Below are 19,399 nucleotides of genomic sequence, written 5' to 3'. Positions count from 1 at the left end.
CTGCCACCAATGATTTTTTTAAAAATCTTTTTCTTAGTGTGTAGTCTTACCTGTTCATGCAAGTCAACAATACAACTGGAGTTTATTCTATTCTGTACTAGAAAGATATGCCCTTTGCAACGCACTGTGCATCCCTGCTTGCAAATCAAAGCTGGACTCCCAGGGATCGTGTTGGACATGTGTTGACAACTGGATGCTGGGCTGTCTGGCGCTGTCTGTACCAGCAATGTCCGGCACACTTAAATAACAGACTGATGGAATTGTAACTCCTTATGAAGGACTGACGATTCTATTGTAGCAACATCGGGAAAATCTGTCAGGGACTGGGAGTTTGGGGGAAATCCCAGTCTATATGAAATTGTACCATAAAATTCAAAATAAAAATTAACCCCCCCCAAAAAAGGATTATACTCTCTGAAGGGCAAATAAAAATCAGAATTTTATTTGTGTATCTGACCCCCCCCCCAAAAAAGTCTGCTCTTTTATTTATTGAGTGTGATCTAATTGTGTGTTCCTAAGCCAAGAAAAGTAAGCTTTTTGCCTGCAGGGTGCAAAAAGGAAACACTTTAAGCTTTGCAAGCCTCGGCTTCTGTGTAAGGCTTCACGGTCAACATAAAGCTCTTGGATCCATTTTTATTCAAGTGCAGAGGGCTTATTACCCAGTTCTGCAGGTGGAAATTCGACTTTCCCACCACTAATGATGGCAGAGACACGTTCTTGGGTGGACAGTTGCCAGAGACCGGAAGCGAGCTAATTGCAACACATCAGGGGAAGTCGGCGTCTGAACTTGCGGTTTTCTCAATCAACTCCTCTGAAACACACATTACATTCAAAAGAGGAAGCGCTTGTTCCAGTCACAGGCTAAGACAGCCTTCTTGTCTCGCTCCCTGATTGCTACACCATGCCTGACAGCTGTCTACTGCTACCACCAGGTAAAGGACTGGGGGAGGGGGTGATGGGGACAGACCACCTAACACAGCTACAGCGGCTTCACTGGCTGGAGAATCTTTTTTTTTTTTAAGATGTATTTCTTTTTATTGGAAATGCAGATTTACAGAAAGAAGGAGAGACAGAAAGATCTTCCATCTGCTGGTTCACTCCCCAAGTGGCCCCAATGGCCAGAGCTGAGCCCATCCAAAACCAGGAGCCAGGAGCTTCTTCTGGGTCTCCCACGCGGGTGCAGGATCCCAAGGCTTTGGGCCGTCCTCCACTGCTTTCCCAGGCCACAGGCAGGGAGCTGGATGGGAAGTGGAGCAGCTGGGCCAAGAACACGTACCCACATGAGATCCTAGCACTAGGCTGTTGAGCCACCGTGCTGGCCCCTGGGAAATCTTTGTCAGTTCTTGGCTTTCTGGCGTGGGTATCCACTGTATCTATAGGGTGGGCTGTGTTCATTTAAAAAATGAGGAAGCAGACACTCAATCCCCTGTCCCCATGCCTTCTAGAAGGACCTGGAGGCTTCGAGCCGATCTCACAGAGCCAAGCACACAGTAGGCATTCTACACATCTTAGTGTCTTTTTTAGAACAATTGTGGGATGCACCCTTCTCAGCAGGTTCCCAGGCTGATCCGAATTTTCCTTCAGACTACAGCTCTGGGTTGTCACTTGGCCTTGCCCGATGGCTCAGATCCCACCCAGAAGAGGATGGTCTTCTAACTCCCTCCACCCGATCCTGGCAACCAGAGACTGCCTATCCTGACTCTAGACACCCCCTGACACCCATCCCTGTCTCCCTGCAGTGCTGTGGGCCCTGCTGACTGCGTTGGGAGCTGCAGCCCAGAAACCCCAAGGTGAGTACGCTGGGAGCAGCTGTGGAGAGCGGAGCCGCACCTCAAAGATGGCGCTTGTTGACCATTGCTTCGTGGCACAAAGGTGGTAAACAGGTTTTGGGAAGTTACTAAGGATTGGGCTGAGCACGCAGGGAAGCTACGTGACCTAAGTCATGATTGGTGTGCTTATCACATGATGTGAGGAACTGTGTATGGATCGGTTTGTGCAATGTAAAAAGGTCTGGGTAAAGAATGGTTAATGAGAAGATTCTCCCAGGCGCGCTTCAAGGCTGGAGTTAAAGCTAGAGCTAAGGCTATCACATCAAGGCTATTGCTAGCTAGCACTAGGCTGCTTTGGCTTTACTGTAATAAATCTTAAACAAGTGCTGTAACTGCTTTCACTTAGCCACAACGCTTGAAGTCTTATCCAATAAACTTTTCAAAGAATCTTTACCATATCGGGGTCTTGCTCCCGGGACGGGGGACCCCAATAAGCAGCACCGGCCACAGCCCGGGGACAGGAGCCCTGGGCTCCCGACTCTGCATCCCTCAGCCCAGCACGGTGGGGGAAATCTTATGTGGGGGAGACCCGGGGCTGTCTCCCCTCCACAGCCCCGGCTCAGCTCCAAGCTTCTGATTGCCGTCTACCCCACCCTGCAGCCTGTGCCCCGTGGTGCCCTAGGAATTCCATGTGTGTCAACGCCACAGCCTGCCGCTGCAACCCAGGGTTCAAGGCCCTCTTTGGGGACGTGTTCACAGATCCCACAGACACCTGTGAAGGTACGGAGACTTGGAATTTGGTGGAGGGGGAAGATTGGTAACAAATGGAAATTGTGGAACATCTCCAGGTGCCAATGTTGGGGGTGGGGGTCTTGTCCCTGGCCTGAAGATCATCACCCAAGACAGGAAACAGGATACAAAGGCAGAAAAGTAAGAAAGTGGACAAGCACAGCTTCCAGGAGCGATAGCCCCAGAAGTCCACAGTCTGCTTGAGGTCACCCTCAGCACTGGGCATGTGAGGGGGCACTGGGCATGTGAGGGGGCACTGGGCATGTGAGGGGGCACTGGGCTTCCTGCCCAGCTTCACCTCACCACTGCCTGCTGGTCCAATTCCGGGGGATGATCCTGAGAACTTGGCTGGGCAGGAATCATCTCATGTCCTCCCTGCCCCTGTGTCCTGGGGGTACAGTCCATCACACATCCTCCACACCCCAGTCTTCCGAGGGTTCAGGTGCTGTGTGACAATCCCATACATGAGTTATAAATGTCACAGTTGGGTAGGCAGCATTTCCCTATCCTTAAACATCCATCCTATTTTTGTGTTCAAATACAAGTTGAAGTTCCTTCTTTTTATTTCTTCTCTTACTCAGCTGTCGGACACTAGAACTGTGTCTTCCTGTTTGTGGTCTGGTAACTGTCACCCCCACCCTCTTCCTCTCCCCCTCCCTTCCCTTCCCAAGCTCCCTGTCCATCCTGCTTCTCTCTTCCTCCATGAAACCAGATCTTTTGGCCTCCATGGATAAGTGGCAACATGCCCGATTAGTCTTTCTGTGTCGCCCAGCTCTGTCCAGTGGCAGGGTTCTAGTCTTCTCATAGCCGAACTCCGTTCCACTGCATGTCCACACCACACTGCATTTACCCGTTCGTCTGCTTGGGTCCGTGTCTTGGCTGTTATGAGGAGTACAGCAACAGACCCAGGAGGCGCAGCTGTCCCTCTTACTGCCCAATTTCATCCTCAGGGGTCAATGATGAAGGCCACCCTGGAGACTCGTCTATGGCCTCTGACCCCTGCCATTGCTCAGGCATCAAGGGTGGTCTTCAATCCTGCTCTCTCTCTCTCTCCCTGAGTGGAGGAACTCTCTTTAAAGACCCTACAGATGCAAAGAAACTAGGTCCAAGATTCCCGCTGGCCCTCAAGGTCTCTGCCAATGGAACAGTAAGAAAAGAACGAGTCCCTAGGGGCCACTGGGAACCTAGTGACACCCAGGTCTCAGACTAGAAGACCAGGAGATCTACTGGAAGAACACCCCCAATTTCAGAGGTGACCCTGGCCCTGTCGTGTTGCAGACATTGATGAGTGCGCCCCTCCCCGCTCCCTTTCCTGCGGGAGATTCGCCGACTGTAAGAACGTGGATGGCAGCTACTACTGCGAGTGCATCCAGGGCTACGAGCTCACATCCGGGGAGCGAAACTTCTCCACCGAGAGCCAGAACACATGTCAGGGTAAGAGCCACCCCCATGACATCCAGCTCCCCATCTATGAGGGTTAGGGGTCCCTGGAACCCTTCCTTCTCTACCCAGGAGGTTGGGTCATGGCTAACGGCTGTGGTACTCAGGTCTGGGACAGGACAGGTGCGCAGCTACTTGTCTCACCTACACAAAGAGGGATGTGAAGGCCACGGGCAGACACAGGGACCAGCTGCCTGGCTCCACACCTGGCTGTGTCACCTGTCACCGTGATTCTGACCCAGGACAAGCTGGGCTACTCAGCAAAACCAGGCTTTGATTCAGGCAGTGGACACTGGTCAGGGAGGAAGGAGATGGAGCAGAGAGGGACTTTAGGTGCACCAAGGCCAACCTGCACCTGAAGTGATCGAGGTAGAACAATCCAGAATGGGATTATGTCAACGTTCCAGAGTAGGAAACGAAAGGACACACGAGTAGGAGGCAAGGAAGCTGAGACCAAGTCAACCGTCCAGGGGACTCTGAGGAAGTGCCCGTCCTACACCAGGCGGACAGGAGCCCCTGACCCTGCTTGCAGCTCCATCTGCCTACCCTCCCGGCAGGTGGAGAACAGAGTCCCTTGGTGTCAGAGAAGGGGCTGTAAGGAAGAGGTACGAATACTTGGGATGTGCCCCCATAAGAAGTCTGGCAGATGGACTCCATGGTGCCCATGGGTGGAGGACATCAGGCATTGTGCCATACACCTAGCTCAACCGATCTGGGACACAGAAAAGCAACCTTCTTCTCTCTGGACAGATGCAGCCACTAGTGAGGCATGGGGGGTACAAGGAGAAGGTCCTACAGCTGTCCCTGGTGGTCATGGGTCCCTCTCGGGAACAACTCTCCACACAGATGCTGGGGAGATGTGATTATGGGTAACACTGAGTGAGAGGGCTCAGAAAGATGGATGAGCAGAGGTCCATGGGTGAACAGGGCAGTGGGAGGAACCACAGACCCTTCAGGAAGGGCCTGATGCTGAAGCCACAGCTCAAAGAGGGGCTCGGCTGTGGCCACTCCCCTCAGCACCCAGCGTTCTGTCTGTGGCAGCACCTGAGAACGTGTCCACCACGGCTGTGATGGGCAGAAAGCTGGGGCCACAGGTGAAGTGCTCCACTTCCTCTAGGTACCAGAGAACCATCCTGGGCACCTGCACACCCATCCCGGTCCAGACCCAAGGTTCCTAAGCTTCCATAGAGGGATCACTTGGAGTTTTAGCTCAGCCTTTTTTTTTTTTTTTTTTTTTTTTTTTTTTGCCATCTTGACAAGTGTCTTAGGGAAGATAGCTAAGAAGAAAGCAGTTAATCTGTTTTCTCAGACGGATGTAATATCATGTCCCACGACACCACATGATACGACACGACAGGAAAGCACATGTCTAAGAATTAACCGATAAACTAGGTCATGAGGACCCAACCAAACTGGCATCTGGTGGCTTCAAGGGCATATACAGTTCTAGCCGATCTGCACCACAATGACGTCACATTTAGAAAAAGACAAGCTAGTGACTGACATAGGTGGCTTGGCCCCCAGTGGAACTGTGGCAGACCATGACTGAAGCTCAAGTTCATGTTCAGACCACCCCCACGGTGGTCTCCTAGTGTTGGTTTTACTAAGACAAAATGAGGCAACAGTCAGAGACTTGCAACACTTTCCAGGCTCAGACTCAGTTCTACCACCAAGTTCATCAAATCCCAGAAGTCAGGGTCAGCATGACAGGAAAAGTGCTTACAAACAGATGACATGGGAAGCAAGGGGTCCGTTGGCTGATTCCATACGACGCTAGAAAATACAGGGAAACTCTCGCCCATCTGTTAGTGCTTTCCAGGATGTCTTTGTTAGGAAAGACACTGAAAGTAAAGCCCAGACCTCATGGAGCTCAGCGGTGAGGGTGACAGGTGGGGAAACGCTCCTGGGGCTCAGGCAGACGCGAAAGCCAAGTGAGGTGACAGGTGTGAGCCGCTGGTCCAAGAACCTGCTTCAACCATGAGTGACGGGGAGGCCAGCCCGGCCAGGGTGGCCCTGACCCTCTGGCTTTGTCCTCAGATGTGAATGAATGCGCTTGGAAACCAGGGCCGTGCCACAACTCCACCCACTGCATCAACAAGGCAGGTGGCTATGTGTGCCGCTGCCGCCCAGGCTGGGAACCGGTGCCCGGGTCCCCCAACGGCCCCAACAACACCGTCTGCCAAGGTCCGGGGCTCGCTCTGCTGCCCAGTCACTGCCCACGGTCTGGCCCACTGACCCCTCGGGAAGGCACTGCTGCCCCCGAGGCTGGATGTGGAGAGACCCTCGGGGGTGCCAGGGATGGAGCTGGGGCGGGGAGGGGCCAGGCTTCCTGCTTACTCCTCCCTCGGGGCACGCTGTCAGCAGGTGGCAGCACTGCAGCCAGGGGCACAGAGTGGGCAAAGGCAGGCTGGGGGCTTGGGCAGGAGGCAGGGGGCAGGGGGGTCAGGGGACCCGGCCTGACCCCGCCATTCTGTACCCAGACGTGGACGAGTGCAGCTCCGGGCAGCATCAGTGTCACAGCTCCGCTGTGTGCAGCAACACCATCGGGACATACAAGTGCCGCTGCCGCCCAGGCTGGGAACCGGTGCCCGGGTCCCCCCACGGCCCAGTCAACACCGTCTGCCAAGGTACCTGGTGGCCCTGCCCCCGAACCCCGCCCACCCCCACCGCACCCACCTGATGCCCACCCTGTCCCGTCCTCCAGCAGCCATCCTGTCCAACTGGACCCCGCCGCCTGGTGTCCACAGCCTGGTGAGTGCCCACCCCGAGCCGGCTGCACAAGGCAGGAAAAGCCCTTGCTCCGAGCTGCCTGCCCACACCAGGCCATGGCTTCCTGCTGCCCCCCGACCCTGCCCACCCCAGGCCATGGCTTCCTGCTGCCCCCCGACCCTGCCCTCACGGGCTCTCTGACCCTGCTGTCCCCCCACCCTGCCCCCACGGGCTCTCCGACCCTGCTGTCCCCTGACCCTGCCCCCACGGGCTCTCTGACCCTGCTGTCCCCCGACCCTGCCCTCACGGGCTCTCTGACCCTGCTGCCCCCTGACCCTGCCCACCCCAGGCCATGGCTTCCTGCTGTCCCCCCACCCTGCCCCCACGGGCTCTCTGACCCTGCTGTCCCCCCACCCTGCCCCCACAGGCTCTCTGACCCTGCTGTCCCCCCACCCTGCCCCCACGGGCTCTCTGACCCTGCTGTCCCTCCCCTGTCCAGGCCCTCTCTCAATTCCTTGACAGAGTGCAGGCTCTGAGCAGGGACTTCAAGACCACCTCAGCCAAGGACACCATCCAGGTAAGGGTGGAAGTTGGGGAAGACCATGCGAGGCTATTCCGTAGATGCAGCCCTGGAGCAGGGCCCCAGTGCAGTGGGCCATAGGTCTGAGGCCCTGCCTGGCCAGAACTGGCAGAGAAGGCCAGCACGAGCTGGTTCCCAGCTGTCTGTCCTCCTGACAGCTGCCAGATGTGAATTCTCATTGATATTTCTGGAAATTGTAGATTTCTAGCCGCAAAGAAACCCAGCCAGGTCCACATTTCTCCCCCCAAGGAGATACTCCTCTATGGGGTCTGTCCTCTGCGGGGCGGGCTGTCCCCTGAGCCCATAGCCATTGGCTCAGTGTCCCCTGATCACCCAGGACCTCATGCAAAACGTGGATGAGCTGCTGGAGGCACCGGGGGACCTGGAGACGCTGCCCCGCTCCCAGCAGCACTGTGTGGCCACTCACCTGCTGGCGTATCAGGAGAGGACGCTGAAGTCCCTGAGCAAGTCGCTGCTCGCAGGAACATTGACCTTCAACTACTCTGCAGGCACGGGTAGGCCCTGAGCTGTGCTCTACCCCACGCCCCTGCTCCTGCCTCTGCTCCTGCTTTGTGCCTGCCCTACCTCACTCCTCCTGCTCACTGCAGGACTCTCGCACTGGGCGTGCGCCTGTCACCCTCGAAAACATCACACATGAAAAGGAGGTGCACGAAAAATTCTAGCTCAAGCACGCACAGCAGCTGGGGGAATGAAGCAGCAGACGGAAGGCCCCTTTCTCGTGCTATCATTCAAATAAACAGAAGAAATATTGCTGTCCAACATTATGATTGCACTAGGTTCTTTTTAATTATTATGAAAAAGTCAGATATGCAAAGAGCAGGAGAGACAGACAGGAAGATCTTCCAACTGCTGATTCACTGGCCAAGGGACCACAATGGCTGGAGCTGAGTCAACCGAAGCCAGGAGCCAGGAGGTGTTTTTTCAGTCTCCCGTGTAGGTTTAGGGTCCCAAGGTTTGGGGCTGTCCTTTGCTGCTTTCTCATGCCATAAACAGAGAGTTGGCTGGGAAGCAGGAAAGCTGGGGAATAAACCAGGTCCATATGGGATTCCAGTGCGTGCGAGGCAAGGACTTTGGCCACTAGGCTACTGTGCTGGGTCCTGCACTAGGTTCAAATGCCAAGTTTTACGTGATGTGAATTTTATCTCCATACAAATCCACTGAACTATCACATCATCTTAAATAATCCTATTCTTTGATAAAGGTTTATTTTTATTTGAAAGGCAGTTACAAAGAAAGAAAACAAAAGATAGCTTCCATCTGCTGATTCACTCCCAAAATGGTCACAATGACCAGAGCTGGGTGCCTTTTCCATGTCTCCCACGTGGGTGACAGGGACCCGAGCACCTTGGGCGTCCTCCCTCCACTGCTTTTCCCAGGCACCTCAGCAGGGAGCTGGATTGGAAATGGAGCAGCTGGGACTTGAACCAGTGTCATATAGGATGCCTATGTCCTAGACAGAGGCTTAACTCTTTGTGTCATCGTACTGGCCCCAGATAGTCGTAAAGCCAGGAGCCAGGAGCTCCATCCAGGTCTCCACACGGCTGCTGAGCTATGAGCAAGAAACTGGATCCCAGGTAGAGGAGCCAGGACTCGAAGTGGCACTCTGATGCTGGCATTCTGAGTAGTAACTGACCCTGCTGTGCCCGATGCCATCCACAGTCAGCGTTCCTCATCTTTTCAATCATGTTCTAGTCCTCCGTTGCCCAGCCCCGATCGTGGCACTTGCCTATTTTCCGTTTCCAAGGGTTTGCCCAATCACAGCTCTGCATGTCAGTAGCACCATGTAATGTGTGGCCTCCTTATCTGGCCCCTCGCCCTCTGGAACATCTTTGAAGTTCACTCATGTGGCATGGCTCCATTCCTTGCATTCACTGATTGTCACTGCATTAACTGGAACCTGTAAGTTCACCCGTTCATCCATCAGTGGCCCATCAGATCATCTCCACCCTTTGGGTGCGTGAATAGCCGGATCTGCTGATGTGCAGCGCGCCTTGGCTTGAGCAGGTGTGCAGACTTGGGACTGCTGGTTCGAAAAGGTCGTTCTCGGTTCAGCTTTTGGGTTTTGTTGTTGTTGTTGTTGTTGTTGTTTGGGTTTTTTTTTTTTCTTTCTGAGGAGCCACCAAATTGATTTTCCAAAGTGACAGCACCAGCTTACATCCCCACTGCAAGTGGACAGCATTTGTGAACTCCCAAATTCTCAGCCACCTAGTGTTACGACGTGCCTGTTGATGTCTGTACGGTGGCCCTTTCCAACAGACGTGTGGTGAAATCTCACGGCAGTCTTTGCCGGCATCCCCCAGCTACTAATGCTGCTGGACTTCTTTCAAGTGCTGCTCGCAATCGGCACGCATTTTCAGCAAAGCAACCATCGTGGGTTATTGGGTTATTGGTACGACTTGCCCTGAATCTGTGCTTCATTTTCAGGACTGCCATCCGAACAGAGTAGAAGCTTCCAATTTAAAAAAAAAAATTATATACTTATTTTTATTGGAAAGTCAGATTTACAGAGAGGAGGAGAGACAGAGAGAAAGATCTTCCATCCGATGATTCACTCCTCCAAGTGGCCACAAAAGCCAGAGCTGAGCCGATCTGAAGCCAGGAGCCAAAAGCCTCTTCCAGGTCTCCCACGTGGGTGCAGGGTCCCAAGGCTTTGGGCTGTCCTCCACTGCTTTCCCAGGCCACAAACAGCTGGTTGGGAAGCGGGGCTGCTGGGATTAGAACCAGTGCCCGTACGAGATCCCGGCAGGTGCAAGGTTACTATTCTGGGCCCTCAGACTATTCTTACAACACTTTATATTTCACAAGTTCATGGACATGTGTGTTATGGGAGTGGGAACTACTCATGTTCTTTTCAGGGTTTATTGGTGTGTGTGTGTGTGTGTGTGTGTTTCAACAAGAGAAACTTCTTTCACTTCCATTTCCCATGAACTTGTTGAGGAACCCTCACATAACGGACTTTGGACTTTTGGTGTTCTCTCACCCACAAGGGGACCATCCCTAACCTAACCCTGTTGTTATGATTTTCCCGCAACTCACAGAACTGTCCCTGGTGGTGCAGGAGCAAAGAGTCGGAGACGTGACCTTGAGTCAACAGCAGGTGGAGATGCAGCTGGACCGGAAACCTGCACAGGAAGCCGGTGACACAGGTGATGCTGAGAGCGAGGCACGGTCCCTGAGGCCCCGTGGAGAGACAAGATGTCCCAAAAGTGTGGGATTTAGAGAACTAAAGATGGAAGGGGAGTATGTGGTGCCAGGGCCATGGGAGGAGAGTGAATCTGAGGAGAGAAGGTGCCCTTTGTGAAGACCCCCGGACCGACATGGGCTGGTCCTGCAGGCCCTTCTGTGGTAGGCTTGGTCTCCACTCCAGGGATGAATAAGCTAATGGCTGAGGCTCCTCTGGGCCTGGACCACGGAACGCCCAGGGGCTGGCTGCAGGGTCGCCCCCCCGTGCTGCTGTCGGACGTCATTTCAGCCTTTGTGGGTGACAGTGACACCCAGAACCTCAGCTCCGCCGTCACCTTCACCTTCTCCCACCGCGTGAGTGCTGGAGGGGTCGGGAGAGCAGAGCTCACGAGCCCTGACTCCTCAGGGGAACCTCCACCCCCAGGAAACTCAGTGCTCCCACCTAGCCAGACCCAGCAAGCAGCAATGCCACGAGCTCACACCTGCTCTCTGTTGCACAGTTGGTGATCCCAGGGCCAGAGCACCAGGTACTCTGCGTCTCCTGGGAGCGAAGCAACAGTGTGTGTGGCCAGTGGGCCGCTGCTGGCTGCAAGACAGAGGGCAGCTGGGACGACAGAACCACCTGTCGCTGCAGCCACCTGAGCACCTTTGCCGTCCTCATGGCCTACTCGGATGTACAGGTGAGAGCCTTCAGTGGAGGGGGCCATTTCTGTCACTTACGTGAGAAGCTCCCAGGAGCATAGCCCATGGTGCTGGCAGGTGAGTGGATCAGAACGGCTCTGACAGGCTCTACCCACAGGGGCCCTCTCTCTGGCATTTCCTCAGGGTCCCAGCTGCAGGCAGAATTCACATTTCTTAGAGTCAGAGCGTTGAAGCCATGCATTCTTAGTAGGGGACTACACTCAGTCCACATGTTCTCACTTCAGCCCCACACATGCCCCTGTACTTCCCACTGGTGGCCAGCAGGGAGCGCATCGCTGCCGTGGAGTCCTTCTCTGCCTCCGTGTCTGGGGGGAAGAGCCCAGACCCCTCCAGGGCTCCCTTGGTTAAGTCAGCCCCCAGCCCCGAACAAACCAGCTGCTAGGGTCTGGATACAGACTGGGCTTCTGCAGCTTTCCCAGACCAAGAGCAGGGAGCTAGATCTGAAGTGGAGCAGCTGGGACATGAACCCGCGCCAATATAGGATGCTGACAACGCAGGCAAAGGCTAGTGCTGCTGCTAGGCCAGCCCCAAATTCCCTCAACAAAAGAAGAAAAAATATATACACAGAGGAGAGACTGTTATCCCACAGTCTCATGACAGGAGCTCTTGTCCCGCTGCGGTCCAGGAGCAGGACCCTGTGCTGGCTGCCTTCACCCGCGTCGGGCTGGGCCTCTCCCTCCTGTGTCTGCTGCTGGCCGCCCTCACCTTCCTGCTGTGCAAAGCTATCCACAACACCAGCACCTCCCTGCACCTGCAGCTGACGCTCTGCCTCTTCCTGGCACACCTCCTCTTCCTCACGGGGATCGACCGGACTGAGCCCAAGGTAACCAGTGTGTCCCCAAGCATGCCCTGTCTGCCCCCATCCCACCCTGGGTCACAGGATGCCTGAGCCCCGGTTGATGTCACAGCCACGGTCCTACCAGAGTCAGCAGGAACGCCGTTGATGTGCCTGTCTTACTACCAAGAACTCTGTAGTAACATGAGTGGACCTGCTGCTCTTTCCAACAGAGTTCTACAGAGAGGGAGAGAGAGAGAGCTTCCACCTGCTGTTTCAACTCCCCCACACTCCCTGGAGAGTCACAGTGGCGGAGGCTGGTCTAGGTGGAAGCCAAGAACCATCTTGGTTCCCCAGGTGGTTGGCAGGAGCCCAGGCTCTTGGGCTACCCTCGTCCGCCTTCCCAGGGCATCTGCAGGCATCCTGGTGCCTTCCCAGGGCATCTGCAGGCATCCTGGTGCCTTCCCAGGGCATCCGCAGGCATCCTGGTGCCTTCCCAGGGCATCCGCAGGCATCCCGGTGCCTTCCCAGGGTATCCGCAGGCATCCCGGTGCCTTCCCAGGGCATCCGCAGGCATCCTGGTGGGAAGCAGAGCACTGAGGCTTTAGCTCCTAGACGGGACATCAGCGTCATAATCCAGGGACGCCTAACCCGCAGTCCCACAACACCCACTCCTGTGCTACATCAAGCAAGCTAAGAATATTGCCATCTGCTTATTCACAGCAGCCAGAACTGGGCCAAGGTCAAAGCTAGAAGCCAGCTACTCCAGGTCTCCAGGGCTAATTACTCAGGCTCGGTACAGTAGCCTAGTGACAAAAGTCCTTGCCTTGCACACGTCAGGATCCCATGTGGATGCTGGTTCGAGTGCCAGCTGCTCCACTTCCCATCCAGCTCCCTGCATGTGGCCTGGGAAAGCAATCGAGGACAGCCCACAGCCTTGGGACCCTGCACCCGCGTGGGAGACCCGGAGGAAACTCCTGGCTCCTGGCTTCAGATCAAATCGACTCCAGCCCTTGCAGCCACTTGGGGAATGAATCAGCAGGCACAAGACCTTTCTGTCTCTCCTCTCTGTATAGCTGACTGAAAAGAAAGAACCTAATTATACAAGGCATCACAGCTGGCTGCAGGGGCTTGCACTGACAGGCAGCTAACGTCAGGAGCCCGGGTACCAAGCCGAGGCCTTCTGAGCGGGTGTCACCTGCGTTATGTCCTCTATGTTACCTGCACTCCGCCGTCCTCTCACCACCGGCACAGACTCGGGAGCGAGGCACTCCGCTATGCCAGGACTATGTCACTAGGCAGAAAGGGCTTTTTCTTCTTCCTTTTTTTTTCTCTTTTTGGCTCCATTACCATCTTATGAGATGACAATGGAAGCGAGCCAGCGTCCGTCAAAGTGTCATTAGGTGCAACACCTTCTCCAACATTGGGAGACCCCAGTGGACGTGCTGGGCCACATGCTAAATGTACCCTGGTGACGCCACTTCCTACCCACCAGATGTCATCATCACTGCCCTGCACCCACACGTCTCCCTGCCCACATTGCACCTCGTCAGCTCCCTGGTGACTCCCAGGTGTCCCCCAGGTGCTGTGTGCCCTCATCGCTGGAGCCCTGCACTTCCTTTACCTGGCCTCCTTCGCCTGGATGCTCCTGGAAGGCCTGCACCTGTTCCTCACCGCTCGGAACCTCACAGTGCTCAACTACTCCAGGGGGAGCCGACTCACCAGGAAGCACCTGTTCCCTGTGGGCTACGGGATCCCAGCTGTGATCGTGGCCATCTCAGCAGCGGCCAGACCTCACCTCTACGGAACGCCTGCCCGGTGAGTGCAGATTGCCAGCACAAACACAGCCACCAGCACAACCAAGTAGCATTTGGGGGACTGGTGTTACGGCTCAGTCGGTTAAGCATCCCACCAGGATGTCAGTCCAAGTCCCAGAGACCCCACTTCTTTTTTATTTAAGATGTATTTATTTTTAAGAATATTTATTTTTAAATTTTTACTTGAAAGGCAGAATTACGAGAAACCAAAAGAGGTAGAGATCCTCCATCTGCTGGTCCACTCCCCAAATGGCCTTAATGACCGCAGCCAAGCTGCTCTGAAGCAGGAGCCTGCGGATTCTTCCGGGTCTCCCGTGTGGGCTCAGGGTCCCAAGGACTTGAACCATCCTCTGCTGGCTTTCTCAGACCCCAGAAGGGAGCTGGATGGGAAGTGGAGCAGGCGGGACTTGAACTTGCGCCCTTATGATATGCCAGCACCACAGGCAGAAGCTTAGCTTCCTACACCATCGTACCAACCCCTCCTCAACTTCCCATCCCGCTCCCTGCTAATGCAATGATGATGTCCTAAAGGGGAGGGAAGGTGAGGAGAGGGGAGGGGAGAGAAGCAAAGGAAAAGAGGGGGAAGGAGAGAGGGGAAAGGAGGTGCCCGGGAAAATGGAGAGGGGGAAAGTGGGAGAAGGTATGGAGGGGTAGGAAGGAGGGAGGGAGACAGGCAGGGAGGGAGGCCAGGATGGAGAGAGCGAAGGCGGCAGCAGAGGCAGGTGGGTGGAGGGAGGCATCGGACATGCGGCCCTCCCTCTCCAAGAAACATTGTGTCTTTGTCTTGCCCACCCCTGCCTGCGTCTCAGCTGCTGGCTACGCCCAGAGAAGGGGTTTCTGTGGGGCTTCCTTGGACCCGTCTGTGTCGTGTTCTCCGTGAGTGACATCACCCGGCCCTCCTCCCGCACAGCAGCCACCATGAGAGCAAGATGAGCAGGACACTGGGCTGGCAGGAACAGCACTGCTCCTGGGTGGCTGTGGGCCAGCCTGGCCTTTCCTCTTGCTAAATTAGAGAGAGAGAGAGAGAGAGAGAGCCCCCATGCGCTGACTCCCTCCTCCAAAATGCCCACAACATCCAGAGACCCAGACCCGGCTAAAGCCAGAACCACAGAGTCCACGCAGGTCTGCCACATGGGTGACAAGGACCCAAGTACTTGAGCCATTACCACCTGCGCCTTAGCAGGCAGGAGCTGAGTGAGGGCTCCAGCCCTGGCGGTCTGATGAAGCTCCCGGGTCCCAAGCAGAGCGCCCCAACCTGCCCCCCACCCCCCACTCCTAAACGCTCCAACTGGAACCCTGCCAACAAATATTGAGGATGTATAGAATCAATGTCGGGTAGGCTGGCGACAAACTGAACGCTCTACTCAAGACGCCTTCTGTGATCTCTCGAAGATCAACCTGTTTTTCTTCCTGATGACCCTCTGGATTCTGACACGCAAGCTCTCCTCCCTCAGCAGTGACGTGTCCACCTTCCAGAGCCAGGACACACGGTAAGACGGACGAGAGAGGCCGTGGCCCCTGGTGATGGCCAGTGGCCACTTCACACAGCTCGTGGGAAATGGGGTTGCCTGGGACAGCCGCAGCCCACATTGGAGCACTTGAGTCTAGCAGTTGGGTGTGGGGAGGAGGGGGCACCCAGGGATGGACAGGAGAACAGCCTTGGTTTTGTTCCTCTAACTGCACTGCCTTTCTCTCCCTCCCTCCTCCGCCCCCCAGGATGCTGACGTTCAAAGCCACGGCCCAGCTCTTCATCCTGGGCTGTACGTGGGCTCTCGGCCTCCTGCAGGTGGGGCCCGCTGCTCGCGTCATGGCCTATCTCTTCACCATCATCAACACCCTGCAGGGGGTCTTCATCTTCTTGGTCTACTGTGTCTTCAGCAAGCAGGTGCACCTCACCCCCACACACACACACATTCTGGGCTTACCCCTTGCCCCTGCCCAGCCTCTGGGCGCTCGGGGAGCTGAGCTGGCCCATGCCTTGGCCCCCGCAGGTCCGCCAGCAGTACAGGAAGTGGATTGGAAAGCTGAGAAGTTCAAGTTCCACAACGTCCGAGGCGTACATGCTGTCCAGCAGGGCTACGTGCAACACCTCCAAGCCGGGCACGGTGAGATCACGTGCACACCCCACTGACTCGCCTGGTGTCACGTGCCCACATCCCCTGCCCACATGAATGCGTGTTAAGTCACACCTCTGGTTCCTGCTAGTGCCCCTTCCCCCTGCCCAGGAAGCTGTAGTTGGTGATGGAGAGGAGTTGGGACCGTGCCACCCACTCTTACGGGAGACCTGGATTCAGTTCCTCACCCCCAGGGTGAGTGCTTGGCACCTGGCCTGGGTACAGCTCAGCGAAGCAGAAAATGAGGCAGTGCATGGGGATTCTCTCTGTTCTCTCTCCCTCTCTCTCTGTCTCGCTCCTTCCCTCTCTCTGATTCCCTCCTCTCCCTCCACGCCTCCCTCTCCTCTCTCTCGCGTCTCCATCCCTGCCTTTGACTTGCCTGCTTCCCTCTTACTGACACTGAGTTCTCAGAACATAGGAAAATGCTGCCTTCTCAAACCCTTACCACCACCATAGCTGAGAACGTCCTTGCTCAGGCAATGTCGTACAGTCACGAGTTCTAAAATTAGAATACAGCCAGAGTTAAGCTGAGCTCCAAGGATCCGAAGCCAGGAGCCAGGAACTTCCTCCAGGTCTCCCTCGCGGGTGCAGGGTCCCAAGCCTTTGGGCCGTCCTCCACTGTTTTCCCAGGCCACAGGCAGGGAGCTGGATGGGAAGTGGAACAGCCGGGATTAGAACCGGTGGACCCTGCAGTGTTCTTATGGCTGCTTTCTGGGACATGAGCAGATAAAGTCTGCTTCTCTAACAAGTTTCTTATTTCACTTTCAAAAACTTTTCTTACTCTTTGCGAGCTAGACCAACAGAAACAGACATAGGGAGACAAAGTTCAAACCTGCCATTCCGTTTTCCTAGTGCCTACGCTAGCCAGACCTGGGCAGGGGACAGAACCAGGACCCGAGAACTCCCTGCAGGTCTCCCACAAGGCTGGCAGGAGCCCAACCCCGTCCGTGAGCCCTCGCTGCCGCCCGCAGGGTCGGCAGGAAGCAGAGGCAGACCTGGGACCCCACGTGGGATGTGGCCAGCTCAACCAAGGGCAACACGCACAGATCCGTACTTCCTGACTCCCGTGGCCCCTGTAGGCAACTTTGCTATATCTAAAACTTCATTTCTTCCCAAAATCAATGGAGCACTGCGGCTCCACCGGCTAAGCCACGCTTACAGCACCGACGTCCCATCACAGAATACTCAGTCCCATCCAGCTCCCTGCTGATGTGCCTGGGAAAGCAGCAGGTGGCGGCCCTAATATTTGGGTCCCTGCCCCCTACACAGGAGACCTGGATGGAGCTCCTGGCTCCTGGCTTCAGCCTGGCCTCAACATGGCTATTGTGGTCATTTGGAGAATCAACCAGCAGATGGAAGATTGACTCTCTCTCTCTCTCTCTCTCAATAAAATTATTCCAGTTGAATTATGAACAAACTTCTCCTTGCCTGTGACACTCCTGGACTCTTTAAGCCACGAAGCAGAATTTAAATACAATAATACTTCATGTACGTTTCAACGACCCTGTCAAGCCAGCCGTGCGAAGGGGGCCAGGAGGGCACACTTGGTGTCCCAGCTGCAGCCCTGAAGTCTCCGTGTGCTCACTGAGCTCCAAGCACTTGGTCCAGCTCTTCTGGGGCCCTTTCTCCATCCTCTGCTCCTTGCAAAGACGCTTCTGGAAGCTGAAATTCTCAGAGCAGGAATATCAGCCTCAACAATGCTGGAAGGGACTGGGATGTCAGAGGAGACAGAAGCAGGGCGGAGTGTGAGAGCCACACAATCGTAGCATCGGTGAGCAGAGACAAGCAGTCGGCCCTACCGGGACGGCCACTCACTGCGTGTGCGTGTGTTTCTGGAGAGAATAGATACATACAGAATACAAGTAAGGAAAATGTTCTGTGTCAACATAGTAAGCATTTAAATGAGTTTAAAATGAATATTAAACCATTTTTTTTAAATAAATTGTTTGCCTCACGGGTGGGGAGCACCCAGCTTTGTGGGCTGTGTCAGAAACACACCTTCATTTGACCCAGCCTTGGATGAGGCAACCACAGGATGGACCAGGGAGTCGGTATTCCTTCCAGCTGTTACCCACGGAGACACACACACACACCCCAAAATCTGCAGATGCTCACGTCCCACATACAAAACGGTATAGTATTTGCACACGACTCCCACACAACATCCCACATACTCAAAACCAGCTCGAGGTTACCTGTGACACCCAGCACAGGGCAAGGGCTATGAAAGTGGGTGCCACATTGGCGTTTTGCGGGGAGGAGATGATGACAAAAAGAGAGGCCCCGTGTCCGCTCCTAGCAGAGGTAGGAGTTTCTTCGCTACTGTCAGCCCTTTGTTGGCTGCACCTGCAGGAGCAGGGGAGACCCGGGGTGCAACCACAGAGGTGTCAGCAACGCAGTGACAGCCACAGATGCTAATTAGCAAGGGGCCCACCGCAAGGACAAGGTTATCGTGGCCTCCCTCCCGCTGTGGACCCTTCTGTGTGTGGTCAGGGATGAGCTGTGTCTGAAAGCCTTCTCACACTGCGACACTGCGAGGGTCTCTCCCTGCGCTGAGATCACGTGCACGGTCAGGGGCAAGGGCCGACAGAAGGCCCCCCTGCACTCCTGGCAGGCGTAGGGCTTGGTGCCAGCGTGGGTCTGCTTCCCGAGGGACCAGGGCTCGCTGAAGGCCCGCCCGCACTGCTGGCAGGCGTAGGACTTCTCCCTGCTACGGGTCCGCATCTGACTCTTGAGGATGGACAGGGGACTCAGGACCTGGCCGCAGGTGGCACACGGATACAGCTTCTAGCCCGTGCGGGTCCTCTTGTGCACGCTCAGGTGGGTCCTGGTCCGGAAGGGCTTCCCGCACTGGCCACACACATGCGACATCCGTTTTCGTTACATTCATGACTCGGAGCAGATGTTGGGGCTTGTGGTTAAGACACCACGTGGAGTGCCCGTACCCCATACTGGTTGCCTGGGCTGCAGGCCCAGCTGCGGTCCTGGTGCCAGCTTGCTGTTAATGCCTGAGGGCAGGGCAGGGGCAGCAGCAGATGGCTGAAGCTCTCCTTGGCGCGTCACGCCCATGGGAGACCTAGATCATCCATTCAGTTCCTTGCTGAGCCAGCCCTAGGTGTAGTAGTCAGCAGACGGAAGCATGCTGTATCATTTGCTAACATCTCTCCATCTATGGACAGAGATCAGCTCAAACACATGCTTAAAATCATCGCATGGGTTTTTACAAGTACGGAGTGTGACTGAACGAACACGAGCCTTTCTCCGTGGACAAGCCCGAATTCGAACGAGCTTTCCCAGCTCTGACCCCCGCTCACTTGACGCTTGCAAGGTGCAGTGCCTGTGTGTAAACCATGTGACACTGCTCGTGGGAACGGTCCTGCTTGGCTGGCAAAGGACGTCTCAATGGGCGGCTCTGTGAATGAACCGTGAATACCAGACAAGAAGACCTGACAGTGACCTTCCCGTAACCGCCTCCGACAGCTTCCCCACCCGGGATTCAC

At 55.4% G+C, this 19,399-nt stretch overlaps 1 protein-coding gene across 2 annotated transcripts; it reads left to right on the top strand.

The window, feature by feature from the left end:
- The first annotated feature begins 838 nt into the window (after nt 1-838).
- Nucleotides 839-17,830, top strand: LOC121163288 (adhesion G protein-coupled receptor E2-like). Of its 2 annotated transcripts, none has more exons than XM_040990756.1 (18): nt 839-932; nt 1,740-1,790; nt 2,430-2,549; nt 3,837-3,992; nt 6,479-6,625; nt 6,706-6,749; nt 7,207-7,284; nt 7,625-7,802; nt 10,347-10,454; nt 10,643-10,845; nt 10,992-11,171; nt 11,819-12,016; nt 13,551-13,786; nt 14,595-14,661; nt 15,178-15,275; nt 15,502-15,670; nt 15,777-15,890; nt 17,301-17,830. In XM_040990756.1, the coding sequence occupies exons 1-18, from the start codon at nt 902-904 to the stop codon at nt 17,331-17,333; spliced, it is 2,211 nt and encodes a 736-aa protein (XP_040846690.1). In that variant the 5' UTR covers nt 839-901; the 3' UTR covers nt 17,334-17,830. The 2 variants fall into 2 exon arrangements, with proteins under 2 accessions (XP_040846690.1, XP_040846689.1); XM_040990755.1 differs by having other exon boundaries at nt 6,703-6,749; nt 17,301-17,827.
- The last annotated feature ends 1,569 nt before the right edge of the window (nt 17,831-19,399 follow it).

This window comes from Ochotona curzoniae, unplaced genomic scaffold (assembly GCF_017591425.1).
Source record: "Ochotona curzoniae isolate NIBS_2020 unplaced genomic scaffold, NIBS_Ocur_1.0 contig_605, whole genome shotgun sequence".
NCBI lineage: Eukaryota > Metazoa > Chordata > Mammalia > Lagomorpha > Ochotonidae > Ochotona > Ochotona curzoniae.
Note: the sequence above shows the minus strand (reverse complement) of the source record. Positions and strands in the feature narration are given on the sequence as shown.